The following is an 18,726-nucleotide window of genomic DNA, read 5'->3' as shown; positions in this document are numbered from 1 at the left end:
AAACTAAAAGACAACCTACAGAGTGGGAGAAGATATTTGCAAATGATGTATCAGATAAAGGGCTAGTATCCAAGATCTATAAATATCTTATTAGGGGCAGCCCGGGTGGCTCAGCGGTTTAGCACCGCCTTTGGCCCAGGGCCTGATCCTGGAGACCCAGGATCGAGTCCAGAGTTGGGCTCCCTGCATGGAGCCTGCTTCTCCCTCTGCCTGTGTCTCTGCCTCTCTCTCTCTCTCTCTGCCATGAATAAATAAATAAAATCTTAAAAAAATAACTTATTAAACTCAACAGCAAAGAAACAAACAATCCAGTCATGAAATGGGCACAAGACATGAACAGAAATTTCACCAAAGAAGACATACACACGGCAAACAAGCACATGAGGAAGTGCTCCGTATCACTTGCCACAAGGGAAATACTAATCAAAACCAGAATGAAATACCACCTGACACCAGTGAGAATAGTGAAAATTAACAAGACAGGAAACAGGATTGGAGAGGATGTAAAGGAAGGGGAACCCTCTTGCACCGTTGGTGGGAATGTGAACTGGTACAGCCACTCTGGAAAACTATGGGTACATTCCTAAAAGAGTTAAAAATAGAGCTACCCTACAACCCAGCAATTGCATTACTGGGGATTTACACCAAAGATACAGGTGCAGTGAAAAGTCGAGACACCTGCACGCTAATGTTTATAGCAGCAATGTCCACAGTAGCCAAACTGTGGAAGGAGCCTCGGTGTCCATCGAGAGATGAATGGATAAAGAAGCTGTGGTCTATATATACAATGGAATATTACTCAGCCATTAGAAACCACAAATACCCACCATTTGCTTCAACGTGTTTGGAACTGGAGGGTATTATGCTGAGTGAAGTAAGTCAATCAGAAAAGGACAATCATCATATGGTTTCACTCATATGGGGAATATAAAAAATAGTGAAAGAGATCATAGGGGAAAGGAGAGAAAATGAGTGGGAAAAATCAGAGAGGGTGACAAAACGTAAGGGACTCCTAACTATGGGAAATGAACTAGGGGTAGTGGAAGGCGAGGTGGGCATGGGGATGGGGTGACCGGGTGATGGGCACTGAGTAGGGCATTTGACAGGATGAGCACTGGGCGTTATACTATATGCTGGCAAATCAAACTCCAATGAAAAAATACAGAAAAAAAGAGAAAATGACTTTCAGGGCACTGGCTGGCTCAGTCTGCAGAGCATGTGACTCTTGATCTTGGGGTTGTGAATTTGAGCCCCACGTTGTGTGTAAAGATTACTTAAAAATAAAATCCTTTTAAAAAAGAAAATCACTTTCTTCAGCACAGCATACTATAACCAGTTAAATTATCAGTCAAGTGTGAGTAGAATAAAAGCACTTTTAGATACAGATGTCTTATGGAATTAATCTGTATCAAATACTTTCAAAGGAAACTTAGCCCAGCAAAAAAGAGGAAATAATCTAAGAAAGAGGAAGACATCAATTCTTGAAAAGTGGCTCCAACTCAGGAAGCAATGAAGTTCCAGGATGGTAGCTGTGAAGTAAGTCTAGAAAGAAACTGGCTCACAGTGGAGTCTATAGTTGAAGGCCTGTGGGAGGGAAGTTTCCAGAAAAAGTTTCCATTCATTGGTTGTGATGGAGACTTGGAAAAGAAATCAACAACCAAACTGAGAATGTGATACAAGCAAATAAAATAAGGTGGGGGGAAAAAGCTATTAGAAACTACAGAAAAGGGGATCCCTGGGTGGCTCAGCGGTTTGGTGCCTGCCTTCGGCCCAGGGCATGGTCCTGGAGTTCCAGGATCAAGTTCCACATCAGGCTCCCTGCATGGAGCCTGCTTCTCTCTCTGCCTGGGTCTCTGCCTCTCTCTATCTCTGTGTCTCTCATGAATAAATAAATAAAATCTTAAAAAAAGAAACTACAGAAAAAATGAAAAAGCTGGATATGAAAAGAAATATAACCTAACTCTTGGCCCTGAGGTAAATACTATGTATACAGTCACGATAATGTAAACACTGATAACTGGTTTTAACTTTCAGATTAGCCTCCAAAGTACAGAAGACTTAATTATGATTATAGAAAGAGTGCAGAAGAAACATACAGGCATACCTTGTTTTATTGTGCTTTGCAAATATTGCCTTTTTTTTTTTAACAAGTTGAAGGTTTGTGGCCACCCGGCGATGAACAATTCTATCAGCACCATTTTTCCAACAGCATTTGTTCACGTCTCATCTCTATGTCACATTTTGGTAATTCTCACAATATTTTTTAATATCAAAGAAAACTATATTTTAGTAAAATAATAACTTTAAACAAAATTTAGTTGATGACAATCATCAGAAAAACTTTAATCCAAACAAATATGCACAATTCAATTTAAATTATTTTTATTTTTCAGCCTTGGGATGATGGCTAAGTGAAGATTGCTAAAGCATGGGAAAACAAGTGCAAATTTTTTTTAAAGATTTTATTTATTTATTCATGAGAGACACACACACAGAGAGAGAGGCAGAGACACAGGCGGAGGGAGATGCAGGCTCCATGCAGGGAGCCCGATATGGGACTCGATCCCAGGACTCCAGGATCACACCCTGAGCCAAAGGCAGACGCTTTAACTGCTGAGCCACCCAGGCATCCCACAAGTGCAAATTTGAGCACAACTCTTGCTTAGTAAAATCTTATGAATGCCATCCAACTTTTCAACATGCTGGATCTAGTTATGTGGATTTAGCATATTTACACTGTAATTCTCACCATACGTGGAGTCCAACATGGGACTTGAACTCACAACCCTGAGATCGTGACCTGAGCCAAGATCAAGAGTCAGGCACTTAACCAACTGAGCCACCCAGTCGCCCCTTGACAATATTTTAAATATTTTCATTATTATTATAGTTGTTATGGTGATCTGTGATCAGTGATCTTTGATGTTACTAATATAGCTGGTTTGGGCCACCATGAACTGCACCCATTTAAGACAGGGAACTTAACTGATAAATGTGTGTGCATTCTGACTGCTCCACTGACCAGCTGGCCGTTCCCCAGTCTCTCTTTCCTTGGGCCCTCCCTATTCCCTGAGACACAACAATATTGAAATTAAGCCAATTAATAACACTCCAATGCCCTCTAAATGTTCAACTGAAAGGAAGAGTCAATCGATGCAGAAAATTTCATTGTTGTCTTTTTTTAGGAAATTGCCATGGTTATCCCAACCTTCAGCAACCACCACTCTGATCAGTGGCAAGATCCTGATTTGAGGCAAGACCCTCCAACCAGCAAAATGACCATGACTCCCTGAAGCTCCAATGATGCGGTGCCTGGGTGGCTCAGTCTGTTAAGTACCTGACTTGATTTCAGCTCAGGTTGTGATCGCAGGGTCGTGAGATGGAGTCCCACATGGGTTCTACACTGGGCACAGAGCCCGCTTAAGATTGTCCTTCTCCCTCTGTCCTCCCCGTCTCCCTCCTTCCCTTCTCTGGGGAAAAAAAAAGAGAAGAAAGCTCCAATGAAGGTTAGAATTTTTAAGCAACAAAGTATTTTTTAAATTAAGGTATGAACATTTTTCCTAGACCTAATGCTGTTGCACACTACTTAAGGTAGACAATGGTATACCTTAAACATAACTTTTATATGCACTGGAAAGCCAAAAAATTTGACTTACTTTATTGTGGTATTTGCTTTATTGTTGTGGCCTGGAACCCAACTTGCAATATCTCTGAGCAATGCCTGTAACAGATGAAAAAATTCGGGAGGTAGAAGGAAGAGAACTGAAGGCACATGAAATAAAAGCACTACACCCATAATATTTAAAATTCAAAGCAATTATGTAACTATGTTACACAAATGGGGGAGGGAAGAGAGAATGATATAAATGAGACGGAGGGGTATAGGCATTTTATGCAGAGGTAGGAGGAGGTAACTACAAGCAAAAACAGCAAAGTAGGTGAAAGAAGTTATCCTGGAGAGCGTAAATATGGGACATGGTGTGGTGGAGCAGAAGCAGCCTGTTGCTTTGTGTCAGAGACCCTCCTGTATTCTACTAGGTTTTAATCCTGTTTGTGTATTACCTTGATAAATACCTCTTAGTTATTTAAGAAATTACACTATCTTTTTCAGGTTTTTGTTTAGTGAAGATGGTCACCATGGCCAAGTGAGATTTATATCAGAAAAAAAAAATCAGGGCAGCCCGGGTGGCTCAGCCATTTAGCGCCCGTCTTCAGCCTAGGGCATGATCCTGGAGACCCGGAATCGAGTTCCATGTCAGGCTCCCTGCATGGAGCCTCCTTCTCCCTCTGCCTGTGTCTCTGCCTCTCTCTCTCTGTCTCTGTCTCTGTCTCTCTGTGTCTCTCATGAATAAATAAAATCTTTAAAAAAATCAGTTAACAAGTACTTGTCGGGGGCACTTGGATGGCTTAGTGGTTGAGTGTCTGCCTTTGGCTCAGGTCATGATCCTGGGGTCCTAAGATCGAGTTCTGAGTCCTGCATCAGGCTCGCCGCAGGGAGCCTGCCTCTTCCTCTGCCTATGTCTCTGCCTCTCTCTCTCTCTCATGAATAAATAAAGAAAATCTTTTTTTTTTTAAAGCAAGCATTTGTTGAACAATTATTATGTGTCCAGCACCTGCTCTGAGAGTACTTAAGACAGTCTCCATCCATAAGAAGCTGACAATCTGGTTGGGTGAAACAAACCAGTCCACAAATCAGGGAGTGACATTGCATAGTAAAATGCTGAAACGTTTCGATGCTAATTTCTGCCCACTAGGAAATAATGGAAGCAGGAAGATGAAACCAGTGTAGATGGAAATTTGGGAAGGCTTCAGGTAGTCCTGGGGCTTGTTTCTGGCCATAAAGAATGAAAAAGATAGAAATCAGTTTAGAATAGAAAGGCCTTAGAGGAGACCACGCGAACAATGGCTGGGAGCAGATTTTTTTTTTTTTGTCCTGCTTAGTTAGTTATGTATTATTAGGTAGAAATTTTTATCCTTTCTAAATATCACTAAAAAGCTCTTTCTCTTTAAATCTCCCTAATACAACAACTTCCTCTGAGTGGATTATTTTTTTCTTGCTGACAATGCAGTACATTTTCTGTCGCTTTGCAGAATGGGAAGTGCCATTTACTAAATGAGCTCTTCTCTGTTCTGTCCTCCTTTGGTGCCAAGTCTTAATAAAGACAGATGGGTTTCCCCCACTGTGCTACTGCTTCCCATCTCAGGCTGATGAATATGAGACTGAGAGCCTGACCCTGTCATTGTCAAGTAATATAAAAGGCTTTTGTCCTTATTTATTGCCATACTTTAATTACTAGGGGAAAAGTATCAATTAAGAAACAAAGGATTTAAAATCATTTCCACAAAACCAGGATGTCTGAGCAAATGAAAACCTTTTTTTCTTTTCCTTTTTATCTTATTTGGTGGGGAAGAGTGAAAGTGATCGGGTGACTAGAGTTGTTTTGGTTAAATTTAATTAATAGGAACTCAGAGCAGAATGTTCCATGAAGAATAAATATGTCAAAAATCATGTTGTTCTAGGGCAATCAATTCAAATATTTGGGTTCCATTCAGTGACTATTTTAGTCAAGTTATTAGACTCCACTGGTCATCCTGGAAACCCTTCATAGACATGGCTGGCATCAGTACATGAGACTTTAAAGAGGTCCCGGTATGAGCCCTGAAGATAAATTTTATAGTATAGTTGTTGACTCCCTGAACTCTTTGGGAGAAGATATTAACTGCTCCCCACGTGTTGTGACGTAATGTAGGAACACCAGGAATACTCCTCACCTCCAATGCACCGGAAAGGATCCCCTCCTTCTTTCTACTGCCCCAAATCTATGCCATTCATTCGTTCCTTGGCGGTAGGATTTCAAGTCTCTAGAGACTGTCCGCTAAATTGCATCTGCCCCTCAGGTCAGACTTTTAAGGCTCCACTCAACTTCTAAACCTTCGATGTGAATGAGTTAATCCGATTGCGTGTGTGTGTGTGTGTGTGTGTGTGTGTGTGTGTGTGTGTGTAATGATTTTTTTAAGGATGCTATTGATGCTTTTTTTCTGCTGCTTAAAATTTTAATTCTACATTTCTATTCTAAATCTATACTGTAATTTATATGTATGAAATCTATCATATATGTAGAAAAGTGTATATAACATATGTGTGGTATTTAAGTAATAAGAATAAAATAAGCACCTGTCTACTCACTACCCAGCCTAAGAAATAGGATATAACCAAAATCTTTAAAGTACCTTGGGTACTCCTTCATCCTCTCCAGCATTAACCATGGTTCTGAATTTTGCATTTGCCACCTCCTTGCTTTTCTTTATGTATTTCTAAACAATATTATTTAGGTTGTATGCACGTTTTGGATCTTCACATACATAGACTCACCCTGGGTATATTTTTCTGAAACTTTTTTTTTGCTCAGTATTATGTTTGTGAGATTCACCCACATTGATTAGTTTTTACCACCTAAGTATTTTTGTATAGATACATCAACATGTATCCATTCTCCTGTCAGATTGCTTACTTTGGGTGTAAAACTCTTTTTTTTCAAGACAATACATATTTATGATTTAAAAAAGAACTCTAAGCAATATATAAAGTGAAAATTCTCTCCACTCTACCCCCTCACCTTTAACACTTTAGTTTCTGTATCTCCAGCTTTTCCATGCACTTGTGAGTACATGTCTATGTGTGTGTACACATATAAGAATGAGATTACACACATATTGTTCTGCAATTTGTTTTCATTTGACCATGGACTATGGACAGCCTTCCATGTCATTAGTTACATATGCACCTTGTTTTTTTTTTAAGATTTATTTATTTATTTGGGAGAGAGAGAGAAAGAGAGAGCGGTGGAGGGGTAGAGGAAGAGGGAGGGAGAGAGAGAATCTCAAGCAGCCTCCATGGAGCCGGATGTGTAGCTCAGTCTCACAACGCATGAGATCATGACCTCAGGCAAAACCAAGAATTAGATGTTTAACCAACTGAGCTACCCAGGTGCCCCTCACCTTGTTCATTTAAAAGTCTTCCCTTCATTCCTTAGTATGTAACTTAAATTATTATTTTTATTTTTTTATTGGAGTTCAATGTGCCAACATATAGCATAACACCCAGTGCTCATCCCGCCAAGTGACCCCCCTCAGTGCCCATCACCCGGTCACCCCATCCCCCTGCCCACCTCACTTTCCACTACCCCTTGTTTGTTTCCCAGAGTTAGTTGTCTCTCATGTTTTGTCACCCTCACTGATATTTTCATTCATTTTCTAACCAATATCCTATTGATGAACACCAGGTTGTTTTGCTGTTATAACAACACTGCAATGATTGTCCTTACATGTACCTATCTCAGCACAGAAAAATGAATTGTTGGGTTACGAATATTCAAGCTTAAACATTTTATTGATACAGCTAATTGCCTTCCAAAAGGAGTCACCAGCTTACAGTCCCATCAATACTGTTTTGGTATAATCCTTCTCTACATGCTACCTCTAGTGATGGCTAGGTGGTGATAATGAATGTCTCTTGTTTCTAATTATAAAATACTGTATTTAATTTGTAGATAAAGATGGAAGAGAGAGAAAAGAATGTTAAGAAAAAGTAAAAACCTCTTGTATGCCTATAAATCAAGAAGAACCATAATTACCCACTTGGTGTAGCTAATTTCTACTCTTCTTTACTTTTGTACATTGATGACCTTTGCCATTCAAGGGAAATATGTCCTGAGACATTGACAACTTCCCCAAAGTCTTGAATTCCTCTATAACATATTTTACTCACAAAGCACAATTTATGCAGTGCTGTAGTCCACTTACTAGAACACCATCTAATCACATTTATTTTCATATACATTATACAGTGAACTAGTTCATTTCAGACATCTACACCATTATCAAATTTGAACAGCTCTACTACACCATGACTTACTTAAAATTTCTATTTACCAGCTCAGCACTATCTCAAATGGTTTCACTCTTTCTTTCACCTTCCATCACCAGCAATTGGATTAGGCTTTTCTTTTTAGGCTTAAAGAAACTGAAAGCAATGCCTGCTGGCTTTCATTCTGTTATTCTTTTTATTCTATTCATTTCTCTTTGAACACTCGTGTGTTCTGGTATAATAGGACCCTATAATTCTACATCCTTCCAGATTGCTCTATTCTTTCATGTGGTCAGATACATTTTTCCAAATTCCTAGACCTGAGGTGGTAATGGCTATCAACAAGCTCTTCAAATGTATGGATCATCCTGGTGTGATCCAGTAAAAAACTGAATTTTTAAAAAGATTTTATATATCTATTTGAGAGAGAAAGAGAGAGAGTGCATGAGCAGGGGGAAAGGGCAGAAAGAGGAGGACCAGGCTCCCCGCTGAGCAGGGAGCCCGATGTAGGATGTGGGGTTCGATCCGAGGATCCTGGTATCATGACCTGAGCTGAAGGCAGATGCTTAACTGACTGAGCCACCCAGGCACCCCACAAAGCTGAATTTTTAAAATATCAAGTAGTTTTCTCTTCATTTTAAGGATTAGATGTAATATGCAAATCTGGTCATGTCACTTTTCTACTTTAGGGGTCTTTTTCTTAAACTTTCATAAAAATGGTACCTCATGAGACATATTAGTGCATACTTTGATTCTTAATTTAATAATTCCTTGCAGTAATGCTTTCTATTGAATACATACAGATTTACCTCCTTCTTTTTAATAGCTGGGGAATATTCTACAAGATAATGTCCCATACTTTACTCAACTATTATCCTATTGATGAACATTTATGTTTTTTAACCCCAGTTTTTTGCTTACTATAATCAATATTCCTTGGATCACTAACTTTCGATTTACCTGGGATTTTTCTGGGTTTAGCCCTGAAAGTCCCACATCCTAGGAAATTTCAGTCCTGGCTAGCTGGGACAGTTGCTCACACCACCCCACATCTATTCTTACTGTTCTGTCACATACTTTCCCAGAACTGGGACTTCCAGGTCATCTGATTGCTTTTTTAAATGGCACTTTGTAGGAAACCCTATTGGAAGGGGGTCCAGGTAAATTCTTTAGTGAGGAATGTGGAGAGCAAGTCATGGGGTATAGTTCTGGTCCATATCAGGAGCCATAATAAAAGACTTTAAGCATTAGGCTATTTGAGTAGGAGAAGGGAGAATCACAGATAGGGCATGAAGATTGCTGAGTGGATAAAGGAAAATGCAGAAGGTCACAAAAAACAAATCACATCGCCCCCCCCCCAATATTTTTGCCTAGAATGAGTGTTGCTAGGGTAGCACTTCTAGTTTAAACACACACACACACACACACACACATAAATAAATAAATAAATAAATAAATAAATAAATAAATAAATAAAACCATAACAGTGAATTACAAGATTACAAGTCTGGAGATCTGTCTTGTTTAGTATCTCTCTCTCTCTCTCTTTTTCCTATCAAATAGAAAGAACTAAACTTTCACCTCTTTCTTATATCCTAGTGGTATTAGAAAGCTAAATTCCAGCGTTTATAAAAGTACCTTGAGCTACTTAAGCTATTGAAAGGGTTAAAAAATATGAAGTACTTGTCCCAGCAATCCACAGATGTCTTCTTGGCTCATTTGCAGATGCTGGGTTGTATTAGCATCTCTTAATTAATATTGAGCAAACAAGGTTTCAGTAGGCCCATTTAATAGGTACATGTACAGCATCTCCTGCCATCTGAGGTAGTGCATTTCTGAGATAAGATTCTCAATATTGTTTGCCTCATGTTTTCAGTCAGGCAGCAATTAAGAAAGCAAGAACATGTGTCTTCCAGGACCTTGTGCTCATCTGTCACTACTAAAATAGTTTCAAGGCAATTTGTTAGATAGCACCGGCTGAATGATTGGTTTTCTTGTGATAATTGCCAATGTAGTTCCTGTAAGGCCTGAAGGGGGAGAGGGAGAAGATTAGGAGGGAATATTCTAGTCTTATTTATTCTTTATGGTCTTCTTAGATCAGGTCTTCGGGACTTCTTAGCTTGAGAATACCACAAAACAACAGCAGCTAATCCACCAAACCTTTGTGGCATAACCAAAGCCTGAGAAGCTGCCTTTGAGCTACCTATTTGACAGAGGCAGGAACAGAGGCAGGAACTGGGGAAAGCTTGGCAGACTCAGTCCCAAGCCATAGGGGGGTCTCCGTGGAAAGTGGTAGGTGGCCTGGTAGAAGCCAAGATTGAAGGACCCTAAATTGAGGTCCCGTTCCTGCTGAGTGGCTATGAGGCCTTAGCTTTTTCATCTGTTAGATGTGGTTAATGGTACCTGTTCTACCTGGCAGGCAATGTAAGACAGCTGCCAAGAGCACAGGCCACAGAACCAAAGTGCTTAGGTTCGAATCTTGGCTTATTTATAATTTATTTGCTATGTGGCCTTGGGCAAATAACTCTCTGAAGCATAATTTTTTAAATTCTTATTTATTTATTTATTTGAGAGAGAGAGAGAAGGAGCAGGAGGAGGGGCAGAGGGAGAGGGAGAAGCAGGCTCCTCACTGAGCAGAGACCCCCCAACTCGGTGCTGGATCATAGGACCCCAAGATCATGACCTGAGCTGAAGGCAGACTTAACCAACTGAGCGACTCAGGCACCCTGAACCACAGTTTCTTGATTGGTCAAATGGGGTTAATGATGGCACTGGTGATCAAGGGTTGTTGGATTGTTATGAGGGAATTCATGTGAAGTGCTTAGAAAAATATCTCGCACATTTTGGCCTTGGAAAACTCTACCAAATGTCAGCTGCTATCATATATGATACAATGATGAAATTATGGGCTCAAGATCTAGTTGGCCTGCCTCCAAATTCTGGCTCTACAAATAAATAATTTTGCAAGATTACTTAGCCTCTCTGTGCTTCAGTATTTCTGTCTTCAACACAGGGATAGTAATGATATGACCTCAGATGATTCTTGCAAGCATTACATGAAACCCTGCATGCAAAGGCCTTCAAGCAGTGCCTGATGCATAGTTAGTGTTTAGTAATTACATATTATTTTTTCCAAGAGTCTTGATGTAGGCCATGCTTATATCCCCTAACCTCTGGTGTTAGCCATCTTCTAAAGTCTAGTATCTTTATCATTTTTTCATCTTTATCAAAAGCTGCTTTCAGACCCTTTGAAAATGCTGCCTAAAAGTTTAGTTGTCCTTGAGGCCTTGCAATTTAGCCAGGCTGTAAACGGGAACTAAAGGAAATTTCAGATTTCAGATTGAAGCTGATAGGTCCTATTGAGTATTTAGTATTCCACAGTTATTGTGAGAAAAACATGAGCTGTGAATACATGAAAAAAATCCAAAAGTACTGTGCACCAAAAGTACTGTGCACCAACTGCCCGTTACCCTCCAGCTTTTTTTTTTTTTTCACCCTCCAGCTTTTGTTGACAACTCACAATCACAGATTGTGGGCATTATTAAATGAATGCTTTCTGGGTGCTGGGCCCTACACTATCTCAGTTATGCATTCCACTAATCCTATGCAGTAGGCATTAACTTCAGTTTACTGCTTAAAAAAGAGTATTTACTTCAAGAAATTTAAGTGATTTATCCCAAAATCACATAGTTCGTATGGATGGAGCCAGGATATAAGCCCAGGTTTATCTAATTTCAAATCCCCTGCTCTTTCTCATTATGCCATGTTTACAGAGTTTTTGTTCTCAGAACACAGTGTCACTGAGTGCAAATCACTTTGGGGATTCAGAGGTTGGTCTGGTAGCCTGGCTGAAGATGCAGGGAGACTTCTGAGCATTTGTCTTATTACTGCACCTCCCTGGCCAATCTCTTGCCCTATCCAGCCAAGAGGACTGCAGTGACAAAAACCCTGATATTCATTTTGAAATGTTATGTTCTCAGAGTTCAAACTGAGTCCAGACTATAGATTAAACTGTGATTCAAAGTGCTGACGTTAAAGGTTTGGTATTTGCATGAATGTGTCTGCAATAATGAAAGCAGAAAAGCCAACTGATGAGTGGATAGATGACTCCTCCCTTGAGTGTCCCACTAGACTAGAATAAGAGCCAGATCAGCATAGTGCTCCTCCCGACATCTGTGTGTTGGAAATATGTGGCTACTCAACTAACTACACCTCTGGGATTGAGGCTAGACTTCAATCGATTGTGAAGCTGGCTGATAAGATAGGGAAAGTTATGCTTTGTACATTTCTTAAAAATTCTTTTCCATGAGGAAAGAACAGATGTCGAGGAATAGGTAATAGACACAGACATAGATTTTAGTGGCGACTGGCTCATGTTTGAAGGGTGCATCTTAAGGTGGATTTACCGTGCTTGCCATACAAACACTCCACTGGATGGAGCACAAGATAGTCCTTTGTTAAGTATAATACTAGTTCATAGCAGATTATGTCTTGAGAGAACTTTTTTTCCTCTGATCAGATTTATTGAACATAAGAAAATTCTATGTACAAAGTGATCTGGACGTGCTGCTTCAAAACATGATCCTTTCTTACTAATATTCTGATAAGTCAGTCCATTGAGTGTGAAAAAGCAGCTTACTCTAAAATTAATAGAAAAGTGCCCAATGCACACTAAATAAATGGCCTAACTACTGGAACTTTATTCGTTCTACAAGATAATTAACATAGGTAGGATGGAGCCCCTATGGCAGGTTGCTGGAGACTGATAAGACATTAAGAGGCCATTTTGTGCATGGCCACTGTGATGCTGTCATGTTTTTGGATCATAATATTCCTGTTATCTGATTCTAGACACACCACTGGAATATCAGTGGGGTCTGGGGTCAGCTTAGCTGCTTGCTGGGCTAGAACAGATATCACCCCAGCATGCTCATCAGACAGGATCCCACGACAGCCCAGATTAAGTCCTTGTGAATCTGTGCACAGGACTCCAACAATGGGTGGATTCTTCATTGTATCCTTCAAGTGCTGCTGCAAGGTGGCCTCTATCCCACCGCTATCTGCCCAGCCCGGGATCCTGCAGAGTGTCGCCTTCTCTGCTTGAGAGAACTTAGTGGCTCTGGTCCAATGCATGCTTCATCAATGGGGAATAAAAAAAAGAATGAGTGTTTATCTTTTCCCCAAGTAATACGATGGGATGACAACCGCTTTGAAAATGAAGAGTTGAGGAGCCACAGGGACCAGGAAATTTCATATCATGAGCAAAGATGAGCTCACATCAGCTCCCAGACCATAAGTTGCTCACAGTCTTGTGACAGAGACAAACAGGTCAATATGCTTTGCTTAATACGAGGCAGAATGAACTGCGTGCTAGGCAGAATTACCAATACTAACTAAAGAGTCTTGAAAGTATGGAGGACGGTTAAATTAGTTCTGCCTAAGGAGATTAGGGATAGCTTCACAGAAGAGTTAGCCCTTGACCTGGGCCTTGAAAAATGAATTAAGATTTGATAAAGAAGGTGCAGGAAACGATATTTCAGGCTAAGGAAATCCTATGATCAAAGGCACAAACACATGAAAGCAAACAACATGTTTTCTTTCTTTCCTCTTGACAATAGTGAGTTGTATCACTGTGTAGTGCAAGCACATAGTGTGTACAGCCATTTATGGAAGCTGGTAATTCTGAGTCTGGAAGTGGGAGCCAAGTGATGAACTGCAGTGACATTCATCACTCTAATTCCTGGACCTGGCTTTGGAGGCTAGTGGGGGAAAATGTGATGGAAGAGTTGGCAGCCCTTCTATTATGGACTGAATGCTTCTTCCCCATCCTACCCCCAATTCATAGATTGAAATCCTCACCTCCGTAATGTGACGATATTAAGAGGTGGGGCCTTTGGGGGCTAATGAGGTCATGGGGGTAGAGCCCTCATGAATGTACCAACTCCCCTTATAAGAACATGAGAAAAGCTTCCTTCCTGTCTTTACTCTCCATCATGTGAAGGTACAATGAAATGTTGTATTCTGTTATAGCAGCTCGAGCTGACTGAGACACTTTCTGTTCCTAGAACTGGCTCTCACACTTGGAAAAGCTGAGGATTAGGGAGCCAGCAGGCCTTCTATAGAGCACAGTGGAGTTTTGCCATAAATAAACTCTTGATCATAAAGCAAATCGTTAGTAAATAGCATATATATATAGCTCTATAATTACATTTTATCTCCTTATTTCATACTCTTTCCTTACCTGATCTTTTCTGTAGCTTCTTTTTTTAAAAGATTTATTTATTTATTTATTTATTTATTTATTTATTTATTTATTATTATTTATGAGAGACACAGAGAGAAGGCAGAGACATAGGCAGAGGGAGAAGCAGACTCCCCCGGGGGAGCCCACTGTGGGACTTGATCCCGGAACCCCAGGGTCATGCCCTGAGCCTAAGGCAGACGCTCAACCACTAAGCCACCCAGGTGTCCCCACTTTTCTGTAACTTCTTTAAAAAAGTGCATTTGTTTCCCTTTTTTTTTACACTACACCCTTCTATGCCTTTCAAATGGTGGCCCAGAGGGGAAACAAGGACTCTGGAAACCGACAAACTGGATATGATTGTTTGCTGATACATTAAAGGGGAGAGGTGTAGCATCCAATACATACCTGTGCCAGACCAGACCCACACACAGTAATGTGTCTTTGATCACCCTCCAGAGCGTTTAGGAAACGTGATGATTCTCACTGTACATGACTTATTTGCAAGATCTTTTAAATGTGGATTATTGGTATAAAAATTGATGTTAGGGATCCCTGGGTGGCGCAGCGGTTTGGCGCCTGTCTTTGGCCCGGGGCGCGATCCTGGAGACCCGGGATCGAATCCCACATCGGGCTCCCGGTGCATGGAGCCTGCTTCTCCCTCTGCCTGTGTCTCTGCTTCTCTCTCTCTGTGACTATCATGAGTAAATAAAAAAAAAATAAAAAAAATTTTAAAAAAAATTGATGTTAGATTTGTTAATAAAGCTGGTGGTCCTTTAGAAGGATAGACTGTTTTCATTAGCACCAACTATTAATACTTAAGTGTTACAAAGTATATTGTTTATGAAGAATTTAAATGAAGGGGCTTATTTATTTATAGCAGTGTAGTAGTAGTTTAGATGAAAGTTTATGGCAAATTTGTAGACAGATTTATACATTGTTTTTCTTTTTTAAGATTTTATTTTTAATATCTACACCCAATGTGGAGCTCAAACTAAATAACCTTGATATCAGGAGCCTCAGGCTAGGGGCACCTGGGTGGCCCAGTTGGTTAAGCATCTGCCTTCCACTCAGGTCATGCTCTCAGGGTCCTGGGATCAAGCCCCACATCAGGCTCTTTGCTCAGCACTGAGTCTGCTTCTCCCTCTACCTCTCACTCTGTGATCTCTCTGGCTCTCACTCTCTCTCAAATAAATAAATAAAATCATTAAAAAAAAAAGAGTCTCAGGCTGTATGGATTGAGCTAGCCAGGCACCACTATACATTGTTTTTCAAACATGCTAATATAATTGGAATGAATATGACCAAAATAGCAATGAATAAGAATTTAGACCATTTCCTCTGAAAATAGTCACAGTGGAATCCTATCTTATTCAGGGATAGATTCTTAATTCAGTATACAGGAAAAAATCAGTGACAAAGACTACTGATTGTCTACCCGATATCCACTTTCCCATTCCTCCTTAGTTATAGAGATTTTTCCTGGATGGTCATGTGCTTCTCAAAAACTTGATTTCTTAGCTTCCAGTTTAGCTAGGGGTCGTTAATGAGATCAATGTGGACCTTATTAGGAGGAACTTCCAGGAAAGCTATTTAAGATTGGACAGACTGGGGATGCCTGGGTGGCTCAGCTGTTGAGTGTCTGCCTTTGGCTCAGGGAGTGATCCCAGGCCGGGGATCAAGTCCCACATCAGATTTCCTATGAGGAGCCTGCTTCTCCCTCTGTCTATGTCTCTGCATCTATGTTTATCAGAGATATTGGCCAGTAGTTCTCTTTTTCTGTAGTGTCTTTGTCTGGTTTTGGTATCAGGTGATGGTGGCCTCAGAATCTTTCTTTCCTCTTCTATTTTTTGAAATATTTTGAGAATAGATACTCATTCTTCTTTAAATGTGTGGTGGAATTCACATGTGAAGCCATCTGTTCCTGCACTTACATTTATTGGGAGTTTATTTTTTTATTACTGATTTCATTTCATTGATAGTAAATGGGCTGTTCAAAGTTTTGTATTTATGATTAAGTTTTGGAAGGAAAAGTTTCTAGGAATTTATCCATTTCTTTTAGGTCGTCCAATTTTTTCACATATAATTTTTCATAATATCTCATAATCCTTTGTATTTCAGTGGTGTCAGTGGTTATTTCTCCTCCTTCATTTCTGATTTTATTTGAATTATCTCTATTTTTTTCTTTGATGAGTCTGGCTAAAAGTTTATTATTTTTATTTATCTTTTTCAAGAATCAGCACCTGGTTTCATTGATCTGTTCCACTGGGTTTTTTAAATTTCTATTTCATTTATTTCTGCTGTAATCTTCTTTATTTCCTTCCTTCCACTGGCTTTGGGCTTTGTTTGTTCTTTTTCTAGCTCCGTTATGTGTAACGTTAAGTTGTTTATTTGAAGATTTTCTTGTTTCTTGAGGTAGGCCTTATTGCTATAATCTCTCTTAGAACAACTTTTGCTGCATCCCAAAGATTTTTGACCAGTGTATTTTCATTTTTCTCTATATTCTTAAAATTTTCTCTTTAATTTTGTGGTTGACCCATTCATTAGTTATTTTATTTTTTATTATTAATCTTTAAACAGTAGATGTGTCTAATCTATTTTGTGTGAATAACATATTTCACAATAAAAATGAAAAATAATGCTTTTATAACCCCACTTTAACTATGATAATAGTTTTTCCCTGTTTATAGACTATCTGCCCAAGTGCAGTCTTTGGCTAAGACACACTTTTTTCTAACTTAATGAAAATGATAGTTTTTAATTATCTTTATTGCCATTTAATGTTTAAATCACACTTTTCTTGTTTAGGTGTGTCTGCCAATTTGCCAATGGGCCAGTTTCTATAAATAAATGTTCTTGTTTTACATAAAGCAGCAAAATAAATCACCTAACTGTGCCTTTTATTTTAACACATAGTAGTGGCATGACTGACACCAACTGGATAGATGCCATTCTTTAAGTGGTTGTGATGTGTATCAGTCTCTGCTGCTAAATCACAGGTGGCCTATGAAAAATTGCATTTGTGCCATTCAACCTTGAAATTGGCCGTAAGGCACAGACTCCTACGGAAGTAATATGTCAAACTTCAGAAATTACATGACATTTTGGGAAAAAATAAGGCTTTCGTGTATTATTTATACTTTAAAATTCACTTATATAAAAGCTACAACTAAAGACTATAACAAAAAGTTCAAGGGAGGGAAAAGGAGAGGTAGGATTAATGAGTTAGGCTCTTGGCTGCATCAAGAGAGAAGATGAGGGAGCCAAACGCATCATGTTTCTTAGTGGGTAGCCTCAATAGATACAGATTAAAGTTGGTAAATCAAGAACTAGAGTCATGGAATTAACATCAAAAGTACCAAATGCAGAAAAGGTCTGAAGGGATTTGCCTGGGAGCAAGGGACAGAGAGGGAACATTTTATTTTTCATTCATACTATTCAATGCTGCTTGAGTTTTTTGTTGTTTGTTTTTTGCTGCTTGAGTTTTTAATTCACGTTCATGTATTTTCCTATATAATAAAAAACCCTTAATTAAATGAAAAGGGCAAAGAAATATGACTAGGTTGGAGGCTTTGACCTCATTTTCTAACCAGAACTTTCTATGTTACACAAGAGGATCAAATTGGCAGGTCAAATCTTAAGCATTGCATCTGTTAAGTCTCTGGACAGTTGATTGCATTTTTGAAATAAGGCAGAACCAGGTTGGAAAGTGTTTAAATCCTTCTCTCAAGTCTTCTCTGTTTACATGATTCATAGTGAACAGATGGTCCAGCTGTCTGTACTTAGGAAAAGTGGGTGGTTCCCAGTTTGCAATCAATGAAGCAATAATTACAACAATTTTGAGTAAACTGGACCCCATAAAATGTTGTTTTAATTTGTGAATGAGATGGAGGCACAAAGAGAAGGTAGGTTGATTGGACTCTAATCTGCAACACATTCAGGAAAGGGTCTTTAAAGTTGAAACAGCTACAAACCTCCCTAGCCCTCCCTCACCAATATACTGGGAAAACAAACTTTGTCCTTGAGTGCTCTTGGACATTAAACCAAACCAATGTATCAGTGTGGCTGCCATTTTGTTCAAAATCCACATATTCCCTTCTCATTGGGGTCCAGGAAACATTACTGCTGCTTAGAGTTGGCTGACCTTGAGAGTTAGGGAGAAGAGAGATCTTTATTTCTACCTCCCAATACCCTTAGCATGTTGAAATGCTTGTTCTTTGAATACTGTTAACCCACTTCCTCCTGAGAATGTTTCTTTGTGCCTTCTTTCAAATGAGTGTTGAATAAGTGTGGAGAATAAATGAGTTGCAAGGATTAAAAGCAATGATGAAAACAAATCATGGTCACTTTGTGGGGCTTTGGAACATAGGAATACATTTACACCATTCTTAAGGTGCCTTTTATTGATTGAGTGTTTAAGATGTCTTATCAGTATGTTAATAGCAGTTTTAAAGGGAGGGATCCTGGTTGGTAATACTTGCCTAATGATCCAGTTTGTTCAATATGGAGCTGCATATTTTAGCTGTGTCTATGATTATGGATGATTTGTCCACTTCAGTCGACCATAGTTTGGTAGGATGATCAGCATTCTGCAGAATGGGCAATGGCAGGAGATGGA

The 18,726-nt window shown here is 39.5% G+C and overlaps 1 protein-coding gene across 1 annotated transcript; it reads right to left on the bottom strand.

Moving 5' to 3' along the window:
• Positions 1 to 12,640: 12,640 nt before the first annotated feature.
• Positions 12,641 to 13,000, bottom strand: LOC129518026 (ragulator complex protein LAMTOR5-like). Its single transcript, XM_055338086.1, has one exon. The coding sequence runs from the start codon at positions 12,998 to 13,000 to the stop codon at positions 12,641 to 12,643; it is 360 nt and encodes a 119-aa protein (XP_055194061.1).
• Positions 13,001 to 18,726: the final 5,726 nt, after the last annotated feature.

Source organism: Nyctereutes procyonoides, unplaced genomic scaffold (assembly GCF_905146905.1).
Source record: "Nyctereutes procyonoides isolate TBG_1078 unplaced genomic scaffold, NYPRO_anot_genome, whole genome shotgun sequence".
NCBI classification, from domain to species: domain Eukaryota; kingdom Metazoa; phylum Chordata; class Mammalia; order Carnivora; family Canidae; genus Nyctereutes; species Nyctereutes procyonoides.
Note: the sequence above shows the minus strand (reverse complement) of the source record. Positions and strands in the feature narration are given on the sequence as shown.

Coding starts and splice junctions, on each gene's coding strand:
- LOC129518026 (XM_055338086.1), bottom strand. CDS start 13,000: ATGCATTGGACCAGAGCCACTAAGTTCTCTCAAGCAGAGAAGGCGACA.